At 55.8% G+C, this 19,392-nt stretch overlaps 1 protein-coding gene across 1 annotated transcript in view; it reads right to left on the bottom strand.

Annotated features, from left to right (window-relative positions):
* KIAA1614 (KIAA1614 ortholog) overlaps positions 1–18,827 on the bottom strand; it is a 41,931-nt gene extending 23,104 nt beyond the window's left edge. Inside the window, exons 1-4 of the mRNA XM_052653993.1 lie at positions 18,404–18,827; positions 15,779–16,723; positions 14,864–14,927; positions 3,748–3,891 (exon numbers count right to left, since the gene is read on the bottom strand). Coding sequence (XP_052509953.1) covers positions 3,748–3,891; positions 14,864–14,927; positions 15,779–16,723; positions 18,404–18,725 — 1,475 coding nt within the window. The 5' untranslated portion in view covers positions 18,726–18,827. The remainder of the gene's footprint in view (positions 1–3,747; positions 3,892–14,863; positions 14,928–15,778; positions 16,724–18,403) is intronic.
* Between the last annotated feature and the right edge of the window lie 565 nt (positions 18,828–19,392).

Genomic DNA, 19,392 nt, shown 5'->3' with positions numbered 1-19,392 from the left:
CCTAATCTAATAAGGAACTCCAGGTCCTCTCAGCCACAGCAATGACCTTAAACTTTACAGTCAAGCTGGTGAACTCAGTCATCCTGGAATTCATGCCAAAGGTAGAAATAATATTTTTGTTCTAAAAGAAGAAATGGAGGGGCTTCCCTGGTGGTCCAGTGAGGAAGATGGTGCTTCCAATTCAGGGGTGGGGGCGTATGTTCCGATTCTGATCAGGGAACTAAAATCCCACATGCTATATAGCAGCATGCCCAAAACAAATAAGATAAAATTCTCAAATACTGCCTTCATTAAGAAGAAATGGAGAGACGCAGGACAGCTTAATCCCATGAGGTACGCTGCCGCACGACTGCTCAGTCATGCCCGACTCTTTGTGACCCCAAGGACTGTAGCCCATCAGCTACAGCGGAATTTTCCAGGCCAGAATACTGGAGTGGGATGCCGTTTCCTTCACCAGGGAATCTTCCCGACCCAAGGAGCAAACTCACGTCTCTTGTGTCTCCTGCATTGGCAGGCAGATCCTTTACCACTAGCACCACCTGGAAAACCCCAATCACATACCTTCAACTCAGTTACTGCATCCCCGAGGTCCCCACCAGCAGTGCTGGGACCAGGGCATAAAGGTATGGCAAAGATCTTGGAGACAAGCGCAGAGCGAATAAGGCACTCCAGCAGCAAGCAAACAGCAACCTTGTCAACATCAGGCACTGCTGACGCCTCCACAAACGTCCCTGTCCGAGAGGATGCTGTCTGCTCAGACACAGGTGCTAAACAGCCTCTGTGGGAGGCCCCTTCCTACCACAGTGCTGTCCTAGCACACAAGCTCCAGGCAGCCCTACCTGGCCCCTGACACAGGACGCCAGCACTTACGTGTCCCCTCCCAGGCCCTGCCTCTGATGGGCGTGTTCTGCCCTCCTGGGATCAGGAACACCAACTCAGGTGCACCTGTCTCCCCAGTAGCAAGAGCTTGCACTTCCAAGAGCTCTCCATTTCTACACTGATTTGCTTCCAGAAAATGCGGCTGCGGCTGGCCCCCTCTTCACCTCCTGCAAAAAGCCTGTCTGTTCAGGATGGCCCCAGCCACCTCCAGCTAGACCTGAGATAAAGAAGACCTTCTGGGGGCTGCTGGGCCTGTCTGTCCCACTCTCCCGTCAGCTTTCATCAGGCTGCTCTTTGGAACGAGTGATGTCTCTGGGCTCGGGGGTAGGGGGGGGGGGTGGAGGAGGGGCTCCTGCATCTAATGAGGCCCCGGGCCTGTGTGGCATCGCCACGTTAGCTCAGCATGGCTCTCCAGGGTGATCTGACAAGCGTAACCTTTAGAAGCATCTGCAGCAAGCCATCTGGCGTTGATTTTTCAGCTATACCCTCTGAGGATTCACCAGTGCTGCCAAGTCAAAGTAATTCTTTTCTGGACACAGCAGCTGCTAAAGTGGGTCACCTTGCATTTCAATTGCATTTCTACTGCCGGAGAACAGCATGGTGAGAGGGAACCTACTTTAAGGTTAGTGGCTGGGGTTGTCGTGAGCTGTTGATGAGATTTGGGGAAGAGGAAGTGTCCCAAGGTACATTTACATCATCTGGTCTGCTTTGCAGATTTTTGTTGTTATCGTTCACTCGCTTAGTCATGTCTGATTCTTTGTGACCCCAGGGAATGCAGCACTCCAGGCCTCCCTGTCCTTCACCATCTCCCAGAGTTTGCTCAAACTTATGTTCATTGAGTCAGTGATGCCATCCAACCATCTCATCCTCTGTTGCCCCCTTTTCCTCGTGCCTTCAATCTTTCCCAGCATCAGGGTCTTTTCTAATGAATCTGCTCTTCGCATCAGGCGGCCAAATTATTGGAGCTTTAGCTTCAGCATCAGTCCTTCCAATGAATATTCAGGGTTGATTTCCTTTAGGATTGACTGGTTAGATCTCCTTGCAGTCCAAGGGACTCTCAAGAATCTTGCCTGTTTTGCAGCTACCCAACTCAACCTCAGTACCTAAAGAAAGTGGAACAGGAGGGCTCCATGGAAGTCTAAGGCTCTGGGCTGCATAAACATGCAGAGAAGAACAGTCAGGATGCTTCAAAGGAGGCACTACCATTCCTGATTAGTGTCCTCCAGCCAGAAGAAACAAGGCACAAAATGCAGAGATAAAAGGGGAGCCGGCTGCGAGCCTCTTGCCAGGATTTAGGGTCTCCTGAGCCCCTCTCCTAGAGGTCACCGTGACACTGACCCAGAGGTGAGCCGCAGCCCTCTGATCTTGCTGAAGTCAGTCTCAAAGGTGTCCAGAAGGGCCTCAGCCTTTAATAAGCCGGCTCAGCATCCCCGTCAAAGAGCATGGAGTCCAGTTTCACTGAGAATCCTCGCTCCCTCTAGTATCCACTGAGCCAAAGAAGCCACAGGCCTGGTCAGCCGCAGATGGTCCTGCTGGGGCCTGGGGCATTTGGACCTGAGCTGGCAGCCTCGCTGCAGGTCAGGTACACCCGCCAGCTCCACATGTAAGTGATTCCTTGGGGTGCACTGTACACGGAACAGGCGCAGAGATGGCGATGGGATGTCACGCAAGGGGCGGCTACCTATGTGGAGTGCTGAATGTCCTTGAACTTGTTCTTTCCTCATCTCTCCATCCCTGACGAGCTCACCCTCCCTCATGGCCCCAGCACTGTGAGATCAGAATGACGCCTACATCTGCAGTCTGACCTCTGTCTTCCTCCTCAGTTCCTGTATCCAATTGCCTGATAAGCATCTCCAGTGAGTGTTCCGTGGACAGTCCCTCCCAAGCTTAATCCTGCACCGAGGGTTCACTGAGCCTCCAGACACCAAGTCAGAACCCTGGGCTCCATCCTGGATGCCCCCCTTCTCAGGCTCCCCTCATCCAGTTGATTCCATGACTCAGTCAGAGGTAACAGTTGTAGGGTACTCACTTCATGCCAGGAGCTGTTCTAAACACTTTCTTTGAACTCACAGAACCCTCACAATAACCCTGAAAGACAGGCTGTGGTATAATTCCCATTGTGCCGAGGAGCAAACCAAGGCACAGGGGCTTCCCCAAGAGCACACAGCTAGGAAGTGGCAGAGCCAGAACTCAGCGGTCTGCTTCCAGTCTTAACCACTTCTCTGCTGCCTCATTAAGCCTGTTGCTCTGGCTCTGGGCAACCTTGCATCTCCACCCTCTCCTCCCATCACTGCACACTGTCCCCCTAGTCCCCCAGATCCAACCGTCTCTGCAGCCAGAGCAGCTTTACTGGAATGCAAAGGTGATGGTGCTACCCAGCTGCTTGAAATCCTTTGGTGGCTCCTAGCTATTACAGGAGGCTTCCAAATTGTCCATCAGTCCTGGAGGCCTCCATGACTGGCCTCCACTGGGCCTTCTGGCCCAACTCCTGAGAATACTGCTTCTGCTCAGTTTCTGCCCGGGGATGCTCACCCCTTCCTCCCTCAGCTGCCCAATAAATATCTATGTCTCCTTCAAGCTCCAACTTAGAAGCCACCTCCTTCCAAGCCTCCCTTTCCTCTGGTCTTTCTCCCTGGAGACTGTGACACCTCCGTTCCCCCAAGGAGACTTGGGTTATGTTCCCTAATATGCCATCAGTAGGCTCTCAGCGAAGATGTGCTAACTGACTAAAAGAATGAAAGCGATGCCTGACACGGGAAAAGCTCCCACACGGACCAGGGGGGAGGAGTGAGCGGCGGCATTTGGCTGGATCCCATCTCTTCTCCTGCCGTAGCCCATACCGGCCAGCCTGGCCCGGGCCCCACTCACCGGCTGCACAGGGCAAGGGTGGGCACGATGTCGTGGCTGGCACGGACAGGCCGGGTCCTGGCCTTCATGCGGGCTCTCTGCAGCAGATGCTTGGTTTCTTCATGCCTGGGGCTCAGCACGGGCTCCGGCTTGGGACCGAAGGTCCTGCAGGGGGGCACGCGGGCCAGAGCGGGTGAGGGGAGGGATTAGGAGAAAATAACATGGATTAGGAGGGCTTTAACAGTGTCGAGCGTGGCTGTGCCAGAAACAGCCCTGCATGGAAGCCTTCCTTGGCCAGCTCCCACACGGAAGGGCACCAGCCTGGGGCCTGGGGCTGGGGGCCTGGCGACTCTGGAAGGGACTGGCCCACCCTGGACAGCTGCTCAGAGACTGGAGGCAGAGACACCAGGAGGATCTAGGAAAGGGTAGGGGAGTCTCCAGATTACTCCATTGTTCAGACAGCAGGAGTTATCTGGGAGGAGGGGAAGGAAAGGGCCCTGGGCTGCTGGGCTGGGCCTGTGCCCAGCCAGATGGTCTCTATACGCATCACCTCCTTCTCTCCTCCATCTCTCGGCACCCACACACACCCACTCAAGCTCACAGCACATCGTCCTGAGCTCTCACTGCAGACACAAGGCATCGGGGCCCTGCCCATCACCGCTCTGCTCCTCTGAGAGAATGACACTTTCATAAGTCCCGGTGATTTCTGGCCTCAGTTCCAATCCTAACCCGACAGACATCAGGTCAGGGCCGAGAGGAACGAAGCTGGACCCACACCAAGGCAGCAAACGGCTCACTCCTCCTCATAACGAGGGTCTTCTCCCAGCAGCCCTCACCACCTGCCAGTGTACTGCCTCCCCGGCCAGCCCAGAGCTGCCGAAAATGACAGCCTCCTTTCTGCAAAGCCATCTCCCAGCGACACAGCGGCAGGTCGCAGGGATAACAGCCGCCCCCGAGCCTCCCGCTGACCAGAGGGCCCTCTCTGCAGACAGGCGGGCCCGGGGGCACGTGCGCTCTCTGCCTGACAGATGAGGGTGTTCCTGAGCAGAGAGGAATATGTGGCGTGTCACTCAAGGTCGAACATCAAGTGAAGCGGAGCAGACCACAGCCAGCTCCACTGCCTCCAGCATCCTTGCCACATCCTCCGGCTCCTCCCAGCCCCGGGTCCCAGAGCCGGCTGAGCCGGCGTGTGGCTGAAGCCAGACTCACTCTCTGATGTGATGTCTGCACCCCCTGCAGCTGCCCTTGTCCTTCCTCACTGTCACATACGCTGGGCTGTCCCCACCAGGGAGGGTCCGCAGAAGGAGGACTTGGGTGGCTAGAGGCTCAGGCCGGCCTGCATCTCAGTCTGCAGCCCGCCAAATCCCGGGCTTTCCCCAGCCCATATGTCACCTGGAGAAAGAGGCCTCGTCTTGACAGGGGGGACGGTACCAAGTCGTTTCCTAGGTGACGGATGATAGAGATGTGAGTGGAAAATGGCCCAACCCTGAGGCCTCCTTGGGACAACCTTGGACGAGCGCTGGGCAGTCTATGATTTTTGTTTCTTTCTTTCTTTTTATTTTCCCATTATTTGCACCTAATCCTGCTTTGGGGCCAAGATAAAAACTAAGAACTGCCAGAATAAAGGCACCATCTGTGCCTAGAGACCCTGGCAGGGCCCAGGCACAGTTCTGGAACCAGGAAGGCTTCCAGGAGAGAATGAAGAGTAAGCTCTCAAGGCCCGCTGCCCTGTGAGGCGAGGCGGCCCTCTGCACAGCTTCCCGAGCAGGCAGGGCCTCCAACGCACCGCTGAGAGCAGCTGTGCTCCCTGGGGCTCCGGCTCCGCCAGCAGAGATAATGAGGTTACCAGCCCGGAGAGACGCCTCTGCAGCCACGGGCCTCTGGCTGCCAGCCCGCGCACTCAGAGCCTTCCGGTGACAGCTGTGGCTGCCCGGCTGTCGGAGGGCATTTGTCAAAAGACCTGGTGGGCAGGCAGGAGGGCTCCAGGCAGCTGGCCAGATGCTGTCAGGAACAGCCTCGCCCCAGGTTTCGAAGCCATTTTCCAGCTTTGTTGTTTTTTCTTTCTGCTCCCTCTACTTGGAGCTGTTATTTTTGTTTTTTCTTTCCTTTTCATCAGCTGCCCTGCTTTGGTTTCTGGCAGACAAAGCTGGTTTCTTCACTGATTAGAAAAGCAGGGTTTTTTGGAGGCGCCTGGAGGCATCCATGCAGGAACCAACTGAGCAGGGAGGAGAGAGGCAGCCACCTTCACAGACCATGGCCAAAGTCAGGAGGGCAGCCGGCTCTTGGTCACGGTGCGCTCTGGGGTGGGCAGGCCCTTACAGCCCTGTGGCTGGAAAGGGGTCTTTCTCCCCAGTGGCAGGGGGCAAGCAGGTGCAGCCCCATGGACCTGTCCTATTCTCACACCCATACCCCCCCTCCCCAGCTTTGCTGCACTGTCCTGGTCCACCCGAGGCCACCGACCCCGCCAGGCAGACAGGTTCAGACTCTGCTATCTGAGGGAGACCCTCCACTCTCACGTGACCACAGCCCTGGAGCCAACTCCTTCCCATCATGACTACAGCCCAAGGTCCCCGCTCCCACGGTCCCTCTGCAGATTGCCTGGCAGGGCTGGGGCGGTCCCTGTGTGGCTCGGCAAAGACTTTCCACCTGAGCACAGAGAGCTGCTGTCATTGCTGTGAGAGCTCACACATCCAGGGCTCGTGAGCTCAGCGGGTGGGGCACAGAGTTAAAGAGGCTGAGTGTTTCCCCTGGGCCTCAGTTTCCCCGTCTGTAAACAGTTGGAGTTGTACCGAGAGAGAATCCACGTTGCTACCCCATGAACCTACGTCTTTGGCCAGGAATTCTGCAGTACCACAAAGCCAGGTGGGGAACCTTGAGGTCCTCTCCTAGGGGGCTCACCCCACAGACGCTTGGCCCTCAAGAAGCAGCAACACCTAAAAGAGCTAATTGTGGGGGACAACGGGAGATCCACGTGAGTATCTTGCTCCTTCCAGCCACAGTGTCCTAAGCTGCCCCCCAGGACAAAGAGCAGTGGGAAAGCCCCTCCCACTCTAAGCCCTGCTTCCTGGTAGAGAGACCAGCTGAGCCCTGCCTGCAGCTTCCCTCCCAGCCAGGCATAGCCAGCTCAAGATCTCCAGTCAGGACAACCACCATTTCCTCCCAGTCAGGGAGGTCAGGGAGACAGAGCAGCCTCCTTCTGCAGCCATCATAATCCTGGATTAAAATAATAAGCTCCAGCCAGTCTGGCTTTAACCCTTTCATCCCAAGAACACGAATTAGGGAAACAATTTGGGATGGAAAGGGATCTGACGTTTCCCAGAGTCCAGGATGCAGCAAGGAGAAGGAACATCTATTGTGACCAGAACACATATTCACCTTTCTGCCCAGCAACTGTGCCATTTTTGCACATTAGAGAGCTTTCAGACGGCCACGAAAAGAGCGCCCCTACTGTCACACTGTGCACAGCGCCCTGCGTGAGGGCAGCAGTGGGCTCGGAACCTATTCTGGACCACGTGTTCCACGTGGGCAGGGGCCTCTGGGCTCACTGTTATAGGCGCCTTCTTCCCAGGGCTGCAGGACATGGACAGAACAAACCCTAGAGTGAAGGTTAGAAGTGTGTTTCCGGGACAGTGCGTTCCTTGGTGGTCGATCACCAAGTTCTGTCTAACTCTTTGAAACCCCATGGACCGCAGCACAACAGGCTTCCCTGTCCCGGACTATCTCCCAGAGTCTGCCCAAATTCATGTCCACTGGGACAGGCTGCCCGGCTTCCCCATCCTGGGCTGCCACTTACTAGCTGAGTCACCCTGGTAGGTTACTTAGGGGTTAAGGTTCGGCTTCCTCTTCTCCTAAAAAAGGGCTCAGTTGTTAAGTGAGACCGATCCCCTCAGAAGAGCTGAGCACAGAGCGAGGCACTTGATGAGATTCAATCAATATCAGCATTTATTATCATCACTGCTTTTCTTATTTGCACCATTATTTTGTGAAGTTCCTCTCACCCCCTTGCTGAGCTTAAGATGGAATCCCTGAACGTGAACTAAAATCACCTGCCAAAGAGAGGCCCTGTCATCTTGGGGATGTCACACAAAGGCATGTTCAGAAGTAAGAAACTATTCTGAAGCTAGAGAGGGCTTGGTGGGTTTTGTTCTAGACCTTTGGAGCCCTGCACAGGGCTCAACAGAAAAGGCAATTTCCATCGAACAGGGAGCTGGAGGAGGCTACTTGGTAGCAGAGGGAAGCTGCTACCCGGAAAATAAATGGGCACTTCTCTCAAAATAGAAGGAGGAGCGGCATCCTTAAGAATGGCACATATCCAGAGAAAACTATAATTTGAAAAGATAACGTGTACCCCTATGTTCACTGCAACACTATTTACAATAGCCAAGACACGGAAGCAAACTAAACGTCCATTGACAGAGGAATAGAAAGAGAAGATGGAGTACATATATCCAGTGGAATACTACTCGGCCATGAAAAGAGTGAAATCATGCCATTTGCAGCAACATGGATGGACATGGATGGACCCAGAGATTATCACACTGAGGTAAGTCAGAAAGAAGAAAACAAATACCTTACGACATAACTTACATGTGAAGTCTAACATATGATACAAATGAGCCTATCTACAAAACAGAAACAGTTACAGACGCACAGAAAGACATGTGGTTGTGAAAGAGGAGGTGGGGTGAGGGAGGGAGGGATTGGGAGTCTGGGATTAGCAGATGCAAACAATTGTATATACAAAGGATCAACAACAAGGTCCTACTGCAGAGCAAAGGGAACTGCGTTCAGTATCCTATGATAAACTATAATGAAAGAGAAAATGAAAAAGAATATACGTATATGTATAGCAATCACTCTGCTGTACACAAGAAAGCATCACAACACCGTAAATCAACTATACTGCAATAAAATAAAACAAATAAATAAAAATGGATGGCTGCTGTGGGATACACCTCATTGAACACCTTTGAAAAGACATTGTGTGGGGGCGTGCAGAGCTTCCCTAGGTTGTCGACTCCTTACTGGGAGAGCAAAGTGGTTCTGCCCTTGCCTTCTTGAAGAAGGAAAAGGAGAACAAACTCCTGTGGGCTGTCCCCTTGGTCAGCACTGCATGCATGGAGGCAGGTGACCAAGACACCCCCGGGTAGGGGGACAGTGGCCTATTCCACTCTGAAGGCCATGGAGGAAGGCTTCCTCTTGAATTTTAGCCCTGCTCCTCACTGATGAATGATCTTGAGCAAATTAACTTTCCTGAGCCCCTCTATTCATAAAGATTGGGACCACAGTGAGATTTTCACGTGTGGGGTGTATGAGTGTGACGATGACATGGAGGAAAGTTGCAGGTGACACTCGCTATGAGGGAGGACTTGAAGGGATAACATCCTTCCTTCTCCACGGGGACTCAGAACCTAGATGCTTCAGGAGTGTTTGTAGTTGGAACACTGGTGAGTGGCTAAATGTAATTTTCTTCTTTTTAGTTTTAGTCTTTCCAGGTTTGAGAGTGGCAAGGGGTTTCCTCGAGTTCTCCTTCGTGTCTGTATATCTGAGTCAGGGGGAAGGATAGGGAATGACGGGGGGCAGTACGCAGGACAGTCTTCATTACACCTTGAACCTGGGGGTGCCCTCAGGTACGCCTGCAGCCCTGTGACTCCTGGGAGGAGCAGGAGCTGCTTCTCTCACGCTCACGCCCAGGACTCCCTCCTGCCATCCCACACCCTCCCTGGTAGGAGGTCTGCAGGTCATTCCGGCTCACCAGCCAGATTCTGGACTTTCTGGTTCCCTAGACTCAGGGGGTCATGGGGAATCCTGGAGGTGAGTGTGAGACCCCCCAGGAGTCACAGGGCTGCAGGTATACCTGAGAACACACCTAGGAAAGGGTGTAACAAAGACTAGCTGAGCCCCTGCTCATCCTGTGTACACCCAGCCGTTCCCTATCCTGCCCACTGACTCAGGTAGGTGTGTGTGTGTGTGTGTGTGTGTGTGTGTGTGTGTGTGTGTGTGTCGCTCAGTCGTGTCTGACTTTTTGTGACCTCCATGGACTCCTCTGTCCATGGGATTCTCCAGGCAAGAATGCTGGAGTGGGTAGCCATTCCCTTCTCCAGGCAAACTTCTGCTCCAGGAATTAAGCCCGGGTCTCCCACATTGCAGGCAGGTTCTTTACCATCTGAGCCACCAGGGAGGCCCACTGGCTCTGATACACAGACACAAAGAAAAACTAGAGGAAACCCTTTGCCATTCCCAATCTTGTCAAGAGGAGAGAGACAGAAAATGTCTCTCCAGTTCCTCCTACCTTACCTAAAATCTAAATTCCCAGGCTCTCCCAAAGGGCCTCAGCCCACACTCCCACCCTGTGTCCTGATAGTATCTTCCATGTGATCCACTGCATACCTCTCGCATGCGTGTCTGCAGGTCTTACCCATCTGGAATGTCCTCTACTGGCTCCAACCAGATCCGATCAAGCCCACAGGGGTGTCCACCCCCGGGTAAGCCCTCAGTTACACTCATACACGCGTGCTTCTGGAAAACATATTCTGAGTGCCTGTACCGTGCTGACACTTGGCAGGTCCCGGGTCCCAGAGAGAACAGCATGGTCCTTGCCCCTCAAGGAGCTCCAGAGGGAAGATCCACCAGCAACAGCCAAAGTTGGTGTAGGCAGAGTGGGCAGTGAGGGCAAAGTGGGAATTCCTTCTGAAATTACACACGGTGTAATGCTAGGTAATAAATTAAGTTTTAAAAGCCCAAGGTTTTCTCACAGTTGTGGGTCTGACCACTTGAGCCACAGCCCAGGCCTCTGAAATTCTTGAGGGTTCCCTGTCTGCCCCTCCTGTAAACTGGAGCCTGCAGACAGCTTCGGGGCAGGGAGTTTTGGCTGTTAGCCGTCTCCATGGAGGCCCGAAAATCGGAACCCAACAACGTCTGTCCCATCTTTTCTCGTGATGAGGTATACACACTGAGACTGGGCTCCCTCCTCTGAGCCTCCATTTCTGTATCTAGAAATGGGCACAACTCCGCCACAGGGATGAGGGAAATCAACAACCCAGGAAGTCCTCTGTGCTTCCATCATCATCACAGCACAAATGAAACAACCCCAGAGACCCTCTCCCCTCCACTGACCCCACAGCGGAGCAGGGGTTAAAGCCCCTGCAGACACACTTCAGGGTCTGCCCCTCTGCCCCCCAAAGATGACACACACAGAAGGCCCTGATTTGAAGCAAAGCAAGCCTGGGTCCCACAGCACTGCCTTCCCAACAAGCTTGCCAAGGCAGGCCTCGGGCCTCAGGGGGCCTCCCTGGTGCCTGCAGCAGCCCAAGGCTGAGTGCTTTTCTGTAAAGAGTCGACTCCCTTCCGGTGCAGGGCCTGGGGTGAGGATCGCACTGACTGCAGCTGCTCCTCTGGTTTTACATACTTTTTGCACAAGCAGGGTTCATCTGGGGCCCTAAGGCAACATATAATCCTGCTGTGCCCTCCCAGAGGTTTTACAGACAGCTGGGACGGGACACCACAGGCTTCTAAGAATGGATGAGGGCGGAGCCCCCGTGCAGAGCGCCCTTTGATTCCCTCCTGCTCCCATCTCCGAGGAGTCCAGTGCTCACACGTGGCTGTGAGCGAGGTCACGGCTGACAGTACTGACCCCCACTGGGCTTCCCTGAAGTGCTTTTGTTGTGTTTTCAGTCACTCAGTCGTGTCCAATTGTGTGTGACCCCATGGGCTGAAGCATGCCAGACTTCTCTGTCCTGCATCAACTCCCAGAATTAGGTCAAATTCATGTCCACTGAGTCAGTGATGCCATCCAACCATCTCGCCCTCTGTCGTCCTGAAGTGTTTACCCCTCCCCTTGTCTTCTCTCCACAAATCAAAACCCCATTTCCCAAATCATGTCAACGGCGACTTAGGAGAGAAACAAGCTTAGCCCGTGGAGCCTGCCACCTACCTTCCTTGGTCTATACTTGAGAATACCAGGCTGGGGGAGGGGGCCAAGGGCCCCCAGATCCCTAACCCAAGGTGTGACCTGTGGGGCAGCTTGTAGCAGTACAGCATAATGGTTAGAGAATGGTCCTTGGTGCCAAGCAGTTTTGACTGTGAACCCTGACTCTAACACTTAATAGCTTTATCACCAGGCAAGTCGCTTAGCTTCTGCCCAGAGGGTCTCTGTCAGTGAAATGGGAACAGTCAATCCGTTGTTGTTAGGACACTGTCAGGATGTAGTACAGCGCAAGGGCTGGAGCTGAGTGTCAGCATGGTCTTCTGGAAGGAAGGACCTCCAGGTGGTTCCTATCCTCTGGGGTGGAGTCTCCTTTTGTCCCTCAGTAGAAGGGACAACCATTTGGCCCTGGGACATTTCTGGTGTTCCCTCGGCATCTTGGGGGTCTCGCCTCCACAGCTGACTCTCCTTGTGACCACCTGCAATGAGCTGGTCCAACCCTGCCAGTCAGACAGGGTCTGCTGTCCTGGGCTCTGCTGTTTCACCATCATTTGGGGGCTTCCTGTCTTACCACCATGCAGAACAGTAACAACTGAGGACATAAATACATGGTGGGTTGACCTGGTCATTACTGACCAGATTAATGATCAATCATCAACCTGGTGATTATTTGGTTGTAACACTGAACTGCACTGATGCTAAACCTGACTGAGTGTGAAACCAGACCTTTCATGCCTCAAACGCTGAGAAGGTTTAAGGGGCTCACTGCCAGAACACGTCCTGAGTGATGTCCCGGCCCTTTCAGGATGACCATCATGACAGCCGCCATGGTCTCAGAGTCTACGCTGTCCAGGGTCCTCAGCCCCTCCATGCAGGCCGTGTGGCCAGGGGTACAGGGCTGAGGGAAGTGTGCCTTATTTCAAAAGTCTCTCAGGAAGCTCAGATATAGAGAAGCAGCAGCAACAAAACCATCCTGCTTAGGGGAGAGATGGAACCTGCAGGGTCTCAGGGACTATTTTAGTATCTGCCCAGAAGACTCAGGAATAGAGCCAAATGAGGAACCCTGTCCCAAGGGGCCTCTGGACATGGAGAAACTTTCTCCATGAAGTAGGTGTCCTTTCTGGCCCTTCAGCCTGGGTGTCTACTCAGCAGGGTGTAGATCACCAGTAAAGGTCCATGGGGCACTGTGAATGACCTTCTAAACAAGCCAGGGGACAGTTTTCCCCAGGCCAACTCTGTGCCTGGATATATGCTGGGCACCCACATCATTCCACACATATACACATAAGAGATCATCCTACAATATATATAGGCACACACTTACACAGCCTACACCTAGACACACCTTGTGTGTGTGCTTCGTCGCTAAGCTGTGTCTGACACTTTGTGACCCCCCTGGACTGTAGCTCACCAGGCTCCTCTGTCCATGGGATTCTCCAGGCAAGAATACAGGAATGGGTTGCCATCTCCTTCTCCAGGGGATCTTCCCGACCCAGGGATCAAACCCACATCTCCTGCATTGCAGGTGGATTCTCTACCACTGAGCCACTCTAAACTGCAGACCCTAACCCACTGCAAACAGTCTGGTAGGTGAAACAATAGTTCAGAAATTCCTACCCTGAGCATTCTACACAAACGCCATCTCCTTGCAGGACTGGGGGAAAGCCCCTCCCGACCCCTCATGGTTGAGGTTCTTGTCCTTTAAGATGGTATTTTAATTACCTAGTATCCAACATGCAAGTCAGGAGCTTTGGCTTCTTTCGGTAGTGACCTCTGGACAACCCCCCGTGGACATCTTGCAGTTGAACTTTCCTCCCACCCAGGGAAGACAGAGCAGGAGCAGGGGGGAGCCGGGAGACGTGTAGCTGCAGAAGAGGAGGACCCAGCTCCTCTAGGCACAAGCTGTGTCTGCCCAGGCAGGTTGTCTCCTTTACGGCTCCCCAGGAAGGACAAAGGGACAGGGCAGGGGACAGGGCGTCACTGAGGACCACAGCCACATGCCTCCACACTGTGGCTGGGCTAGGTATGGATGTGAGGGGAGGCTGAACATGGTGGCCAGGGAGGCAGGAAGAGACCCCTGTAAGAAGGGGGGGCAGCTACTATTCCAAATCATAAATAATGAGAGATGAAAGAGCCAGGCAGCCCCCTCTCCACCAGGCTCTCAGCCCAAGTCAGCAAGAAGGCCAGTGGCCAAGCAGAGATTGAATCTCCTGAACCTGGGCAGCCCTCACTGTGTGAAAACAGAACTGGGGGTCCACATATTCTGGAGGGGAGGTCAGGCCAAGTGGAATTTAGCAGGCAGGGAATCTGCAGAAGTAACATTGCTGCCCTCTGCCCTCAGCAGAAACCACGAGACCCTCAGGAGGGTAACGTCACTGCACAGAAAGGGGAAATGCGGCTGCTCCCGAGTCCTGCGACCTCGCTCAGCTTCACGGGCCAGGTGTGCAGTGAAGACAGAGGATGAGGCCAAGCCCTGGGCAGCCACTGATGGATCCACAGACGGCCCCCCTGCCCTCCCGGAAGATACTCCTCTCGCCAACCTGGTCATGACACAGCCCCACGGCCACCCACCCCCACCCCAGGTGCCCAGCTTTCCTCAGACATCGATGGAGGGGCTGGAGCAAAGTCCGGGAGGTTGGGGGAGATGAAGACCTTTACACCAGCCGGCACACCCCTTGACTGGGAAAGAAACTGCTGGAATAAAAGCCCTGCTTTTGCATGCTCTCCCCGAGGATTTTCCCATCCATTGAGTAAACTCTGGGAGTTGGTGATGGACAGGGAGGCCTAGCGTGCTGCAGTCCACGGGGTCCCAAAGAGCTGGACACGATGAGCGGCTGAACTGAACTGATCTTGTGTTCAGTCCCACAACAGTCCAAAAAGGACATGACACAAGTGATTACTTGGCCCGCTTGAAGGATAAAGCGACAGAGGCCGGGGCAGAGAAATGAGCCCCACATCACGGAGCAAGTGGTTGGCAGCGCTCCCCGCACTGGGCTCTGTACCCCGCAGTTTTGCACAGGGAGCAGACGCCCCACCTGGGCATCAGGGGTGAGGGGTGCCTCCTAGGCGGCCTCCGGGAGGAGACCTGCCTGGGGCTGCAGCTGCTTGTCCCCTCCCCTCTCTGCGTCTCCTACTCTCCTGCCACGGAGGAAACGAAGGGACAGGGACAACTGCCAGGAGAGACGCAGAGAAGTGTGCCCTGAGCGCGCTTACCTGCTCTGGTCCGAGTCCTGAAGGGAGATGCCGGAGTCCCAGTCCACGTCCCCGGCTAGCCGCTCTAGGACCCAGGGCAGAAGCAGAGATTAGGGCAGAGCCAGGAACTGGGCTCTCAGCTGCCACTTAATGAGCACAAGCTTGGAGGAGAAAGTTTTCTCCAGCAGCCATTTACTCCCCCAGATAATTCCGACTCCCCCAGGTGGAGGCTCAGCCTGTCACAGTGACTGCTGGTGGGCACTGTCGTGAGCTGAGGGCTCACAGGGGTCTTCTCAAGTGTTGGGTGTGGAAGGAAGGAAGGGAAAGAGCTGTGGCTAAGGCCTGAACACTTGCAGCTCTGCGACCACCTGAGCTCAGCCCGCTGGCCTGGAGGCTGGGTCTCTCTGTGGGGAGGGGCTCCTACCCGAGGACAATGAAGTCCACCGCAGGCTGAGGACGTGTCATCATCAAAAAGCTACTGTTGAAAGAACCACAGGGAACAAACTGTGGGAGCTTCCCTGTGGTCTGGGACAGGGGTCTCCAAGCTCTGGGATCTAATGCCTGATGATCAGAGGTGGAGCTGATATGGTAATAATAGAAATAAAGTGCTCAATAAACGTCATCCTTGAATCATCCTGAAACCATCCCACCAGTCTGTGGAAAAATGGTCTTCCATGCAACCAGCCCCTGGTGCCAAAAGTCGGGGACTGCTGTTCTGGGGAGTTGGGGGAGCCTTTAGCAGATGGGGCTGGCTGTGAGGTGATGTAGAATCTGTGTCAAAGCCCAGACCAAGAGGACAACCTAGGAATCTGGTGATAAACAGCTGCGCTTTCCCACCTTCCCACCCCTCCCCTCCGAGGTAACCTTCATCTCCCTTCCCTTCTCCTAGACTCCCCCCACTGGCCCCAGCTCCCAGACCCAGAGAGTGGGCCTTACCTGGCACAGCTCTATCCCAGCATGAAGTCCAGCCTGGGATTCCCACCTTGGAGGGGCCCTGCCCCCCAACACTTAGCATCTCCTGCAGCAGAAGGCGGTTCCTCTCCACACGGTCAGACAGGGACAAGGTGCTGCCCCCAGTGCCCAGGGCCCGGAGGTCCCTGGTTTTCCAGAGCTCCCCCAAGAGGGCTGGCCTGGGGACGAAGTTTTCCTCGGAGGTCGGAGACAAGCTGTCCAGGTCTCCCTGGGTGCCGAGACCATCCTGCCGGGGGTGTGACCTTCCTTTCCGCAGGGTGAGCACGTGGGTGGTTTTGTTACAAGGATGAGAGCCCCCTGGCTGGCGGGGAGTGACCTTGTGGATGGGGACCTCTTGCAGAGAGCTGGGCCCAGGTGGCAGGGCTCTGTCGTACTCAGACCATGTCCAAACAGCCTCTGGAGGCCACGGGCTCCTTCTGTTCCTGCACTTGAGTCTGGGGGCAGGCGACCTGGGCGGCCTGGGGTCCCCGTTCCTGGCAGGCTCCTCCTCGGTGACGCTGCAGTCCAGCCGCCTGTCATTCAAGTTCTGCGTGTGATGGACCACCACAGCCTCGGGTGGGGAAGGCCCCTCTGACGGAGGCTTGGTCCCACCCACCTTGACTCGTCTGGCCTTGGGTTTCTTGAGGGCCGGCTGCTGGTGGGAAGTGAGGCCGGGGCCTGCCCCCTGTCTGCCCGCTGTCATCCTCTCCTTCAAGGCCCTCACCTTGGACTCCAGCACGGAGGGGCCCTGGAGCTGTATCCCCTGTGCCCCGGGAGGCTGGGCGGCCTTCGGGCTGGGTGTTCCGTCTTCTCGAGGGCAGGGCCAGGGTCTCAGGAGGTGTCCGTTCTCCGGCTGTGGCTCAGGCCCACTTCTCTCCACAGCTGAGGTCGCCTCCACGGAGCTGGCCATTCTGCTCCCTATTCGGGGTTCTCTGGAGGAGAAAACAGACAGAGCCCTTAGACCCACTGCCTGGCCAGCTCCCACGACCTCCTGGGTCTCCATAGTTGGTATAGAGCCCTGTCTGGAGGAAGACAACTGGGGGGTCAGATCAGGGGGTACCCCTAGACAATGTGAAAGCACCTTGGGGAGCACAAGTCTTTGGATGGTGCAAAGAAGTCATGACTGAGTTTTTTCTTCCAAGTCGGAGTAGTATTCTTATTTTTCTATCCCCATTTTACAGGTGGGGACAGTGAAGCATCAAGTAACAGCTAATCTTCTGCCTAGTGTAGACCAGAGGGAAAATGGGGGCTGGATTCCCAGTCCCTGGCTTTGTGTTTTGCTGACAGGTGTCAGGCCTCAGGGGAGGATGGCAATTTCTGCTCATGCCCACAAGCTCTTCCCTTTCCAAAGGGAACCAATGCAGAGGATGGGCTTCAGGAAGATACCACCCAGGATCAGACCCGCTGCTGGGAGGTGCCCCCTCCCTGTGCTCAAACTACAAGCGTGAGCAGAGCTGTGCCCACAGGGCGGCCAGGATCAGGCACCAAGGCCTTTCAGCGTCTGCTCGGTGCAGGGCCAGCCTGAAGGTACTTTCAAACGCTCTCTCTTAAATTCTTATGCCATTCTTCCGGAATAGGGTTATGACCCTCCTTTTTACAGAGAGAGAGATGGAGGCCCAGACCCATTAGGAGACACCAAAGCTGAGGGAGGCCTGGCTAGGAACGCAAAGCTTCTCCTCCCAAGGTCAGGGCTCTTCCAAAGCACCCAGTGACCAGAACCCAACTCCTCTTAGTCCTACACAAATACTGGTCTAGACAGGTGACCTGCCCAGACAACCCGCTCCTTGGTAGCTTGCTTGATGCCAATGTCTTCACAGGGAATAAAAGTGAGCTCGAGATTTTACTCGCCAAGCAGTTCTGTGCACACATACAAGCCACAATGTCTTAATATTTATCCTGTTCTCTGAGAATGCCCCTTCTACACCATACATCTAGGAATGTCCCAGTGCATGCATAAAAATCCACATTTACATAAATTACAAACTACGGGTTAATTATTCACCTAATACTGACTAAAGATTCACTACAAAATTCTCTTAAATGCCAAGCCCCTCTATAGTCATTTCTTACAACTCAGTTTTTAATACATTTCATGAATACACATATTCCATAAAGCAAAATACACACACACGGTCTGTATGTTACGTCAGTTTTAAGCCTGTGGCGTTTAATGCCAGTCTCCGGGAGGACGAGGTCAGTCTCTCTACCAGTTCATCTAGAATTGGCCAACTTTGTCGTCACAGCCCAGCCACCGAGTCCTCTCTTCTGAGGTTCGATCCAGGAAGCAGGGGATTTGAAGGGTATGGGTGCAATTTCCGTCACATTACAAGAGCTTTCAGGTAAAGTCTGGAACAGCATTCCGGAGATCACCCCTCTCTAGAGACCTGTTAGGATGGGTGAGACTTTCCTCGGGGGAGCAGTGGGTGCCGACTAGTGCGCCTCGGGGCCGCTGAAGTCTAGGGCCGAGCGCTGTGCTCGTCTAACCCCAACCCCGAGACGCTGAAATGAAGACGGTCGTGACGGGCAGGGCTCCCCCCGCGACCCTTCCTTCTCGCTCCCCCGGTCCCGCCATCCCCGGCCCGCCCGGGGCCTCGCCTCCTCCGTACTCACTGAAGGCTGCCGCCGGCAGGTCTGGCCGCCGCCTCCATCCCCTCCATCCCCGGGGAGGCCAGGCCCTCCTCTCGCCCCCTCTCCCTCCCGGGCCCGCGGCGGGGAGCCGGGCGCGCGGGCTCCGGCCCGGGGCTCGGGGAGTGCGGCCCGCAGGCCTCGGCTCTCGGGGCGCGCCCGGCTCGGCTCCGGGCTCTGCGGGCCGCCCCGGGGCCCGGGTGGGGTCGGAACCGGGCAGCCGCCCCGCGGGCCGCGGCCTCCCTCCAGGTCCGGGGAGGGGACGCGGGGTCGGACGGCGAGGGCGCGGGAGGGCAGGAAGCGGCATGGGCGGCTAGCTCAGGGCTCGGCCACGGAGGGGGTGAGAGGCCAAGCCCGGCGCCTCCCCCGGCCGGGACGGGAAGAGGGAGCGGGAGAGCAGAAAGGCGGCGCGGCGGAAGGGGCTGGAGGAGCAGCCCTCGCTCCCACCCCGCCCCGCCGCCCCGCGCGCTCCTCGGGGCCCGGGGCCCGGCCCCCAGCGCCCCGCAGGGCCGCCCCGCCCGGGGGCCGTCCAGACGTCTAAGCCGCCGGCCCGACCGCGAGCTCGGGGCTTCGGACGGGGCGGGGGCGGCCTTGCGGGCCTGCGGACCTCACCCCTCCCGGCCCGGGTCGCCCCGTCCGCTGGGAGGGCGCTCGCGGCACAGGCTTCGGGGAGAGCGCGGCGGTGAGACGCGGCTCCACGTGAGCCGAAGCTGCGGAAACACCGCGCTCTCCCCCGAGCTTCGCGGCGAGGCGTGTAACCCTACACCCGGGGCGCGGGGGGGGGGGGGGGGAGGCCCGGCCGCCGGCTGGCGGCTGTCGGGGTGGAAGCCGAGGAATGCCCTTTGTCTGGACAGCTTTTCCGGAGGAGGCGCCCTTTCCGAGGGGCTGTCTCCTTGGAGGTCAAGGTCATTTGTTTCCGCTTTCTAGCAGCGCGAGGGGGCGCACGTGGTGGACGCGAGTCTCCTTGTCCAGCT

Source organism: Budorcas taxicolor, chromosome 16 (genome assembly GCF_023091745.1).
Source record: "Budorcas taxicolor isolate Tak-1 chromosome 16, Takin1.1, whole genome shotgun sequence".
Classification (NCBI taxonomy): Eukaryota; Metazoa; Chordata; class Mammalia; order Artiodactyla; family Bovidae; genus Budorcas; species Budorcas taxicolor.
Note: the sequence above shows the minus strand (reverse complement) of the source record. Positions and strands in the feature narration are given on the sequence as shown.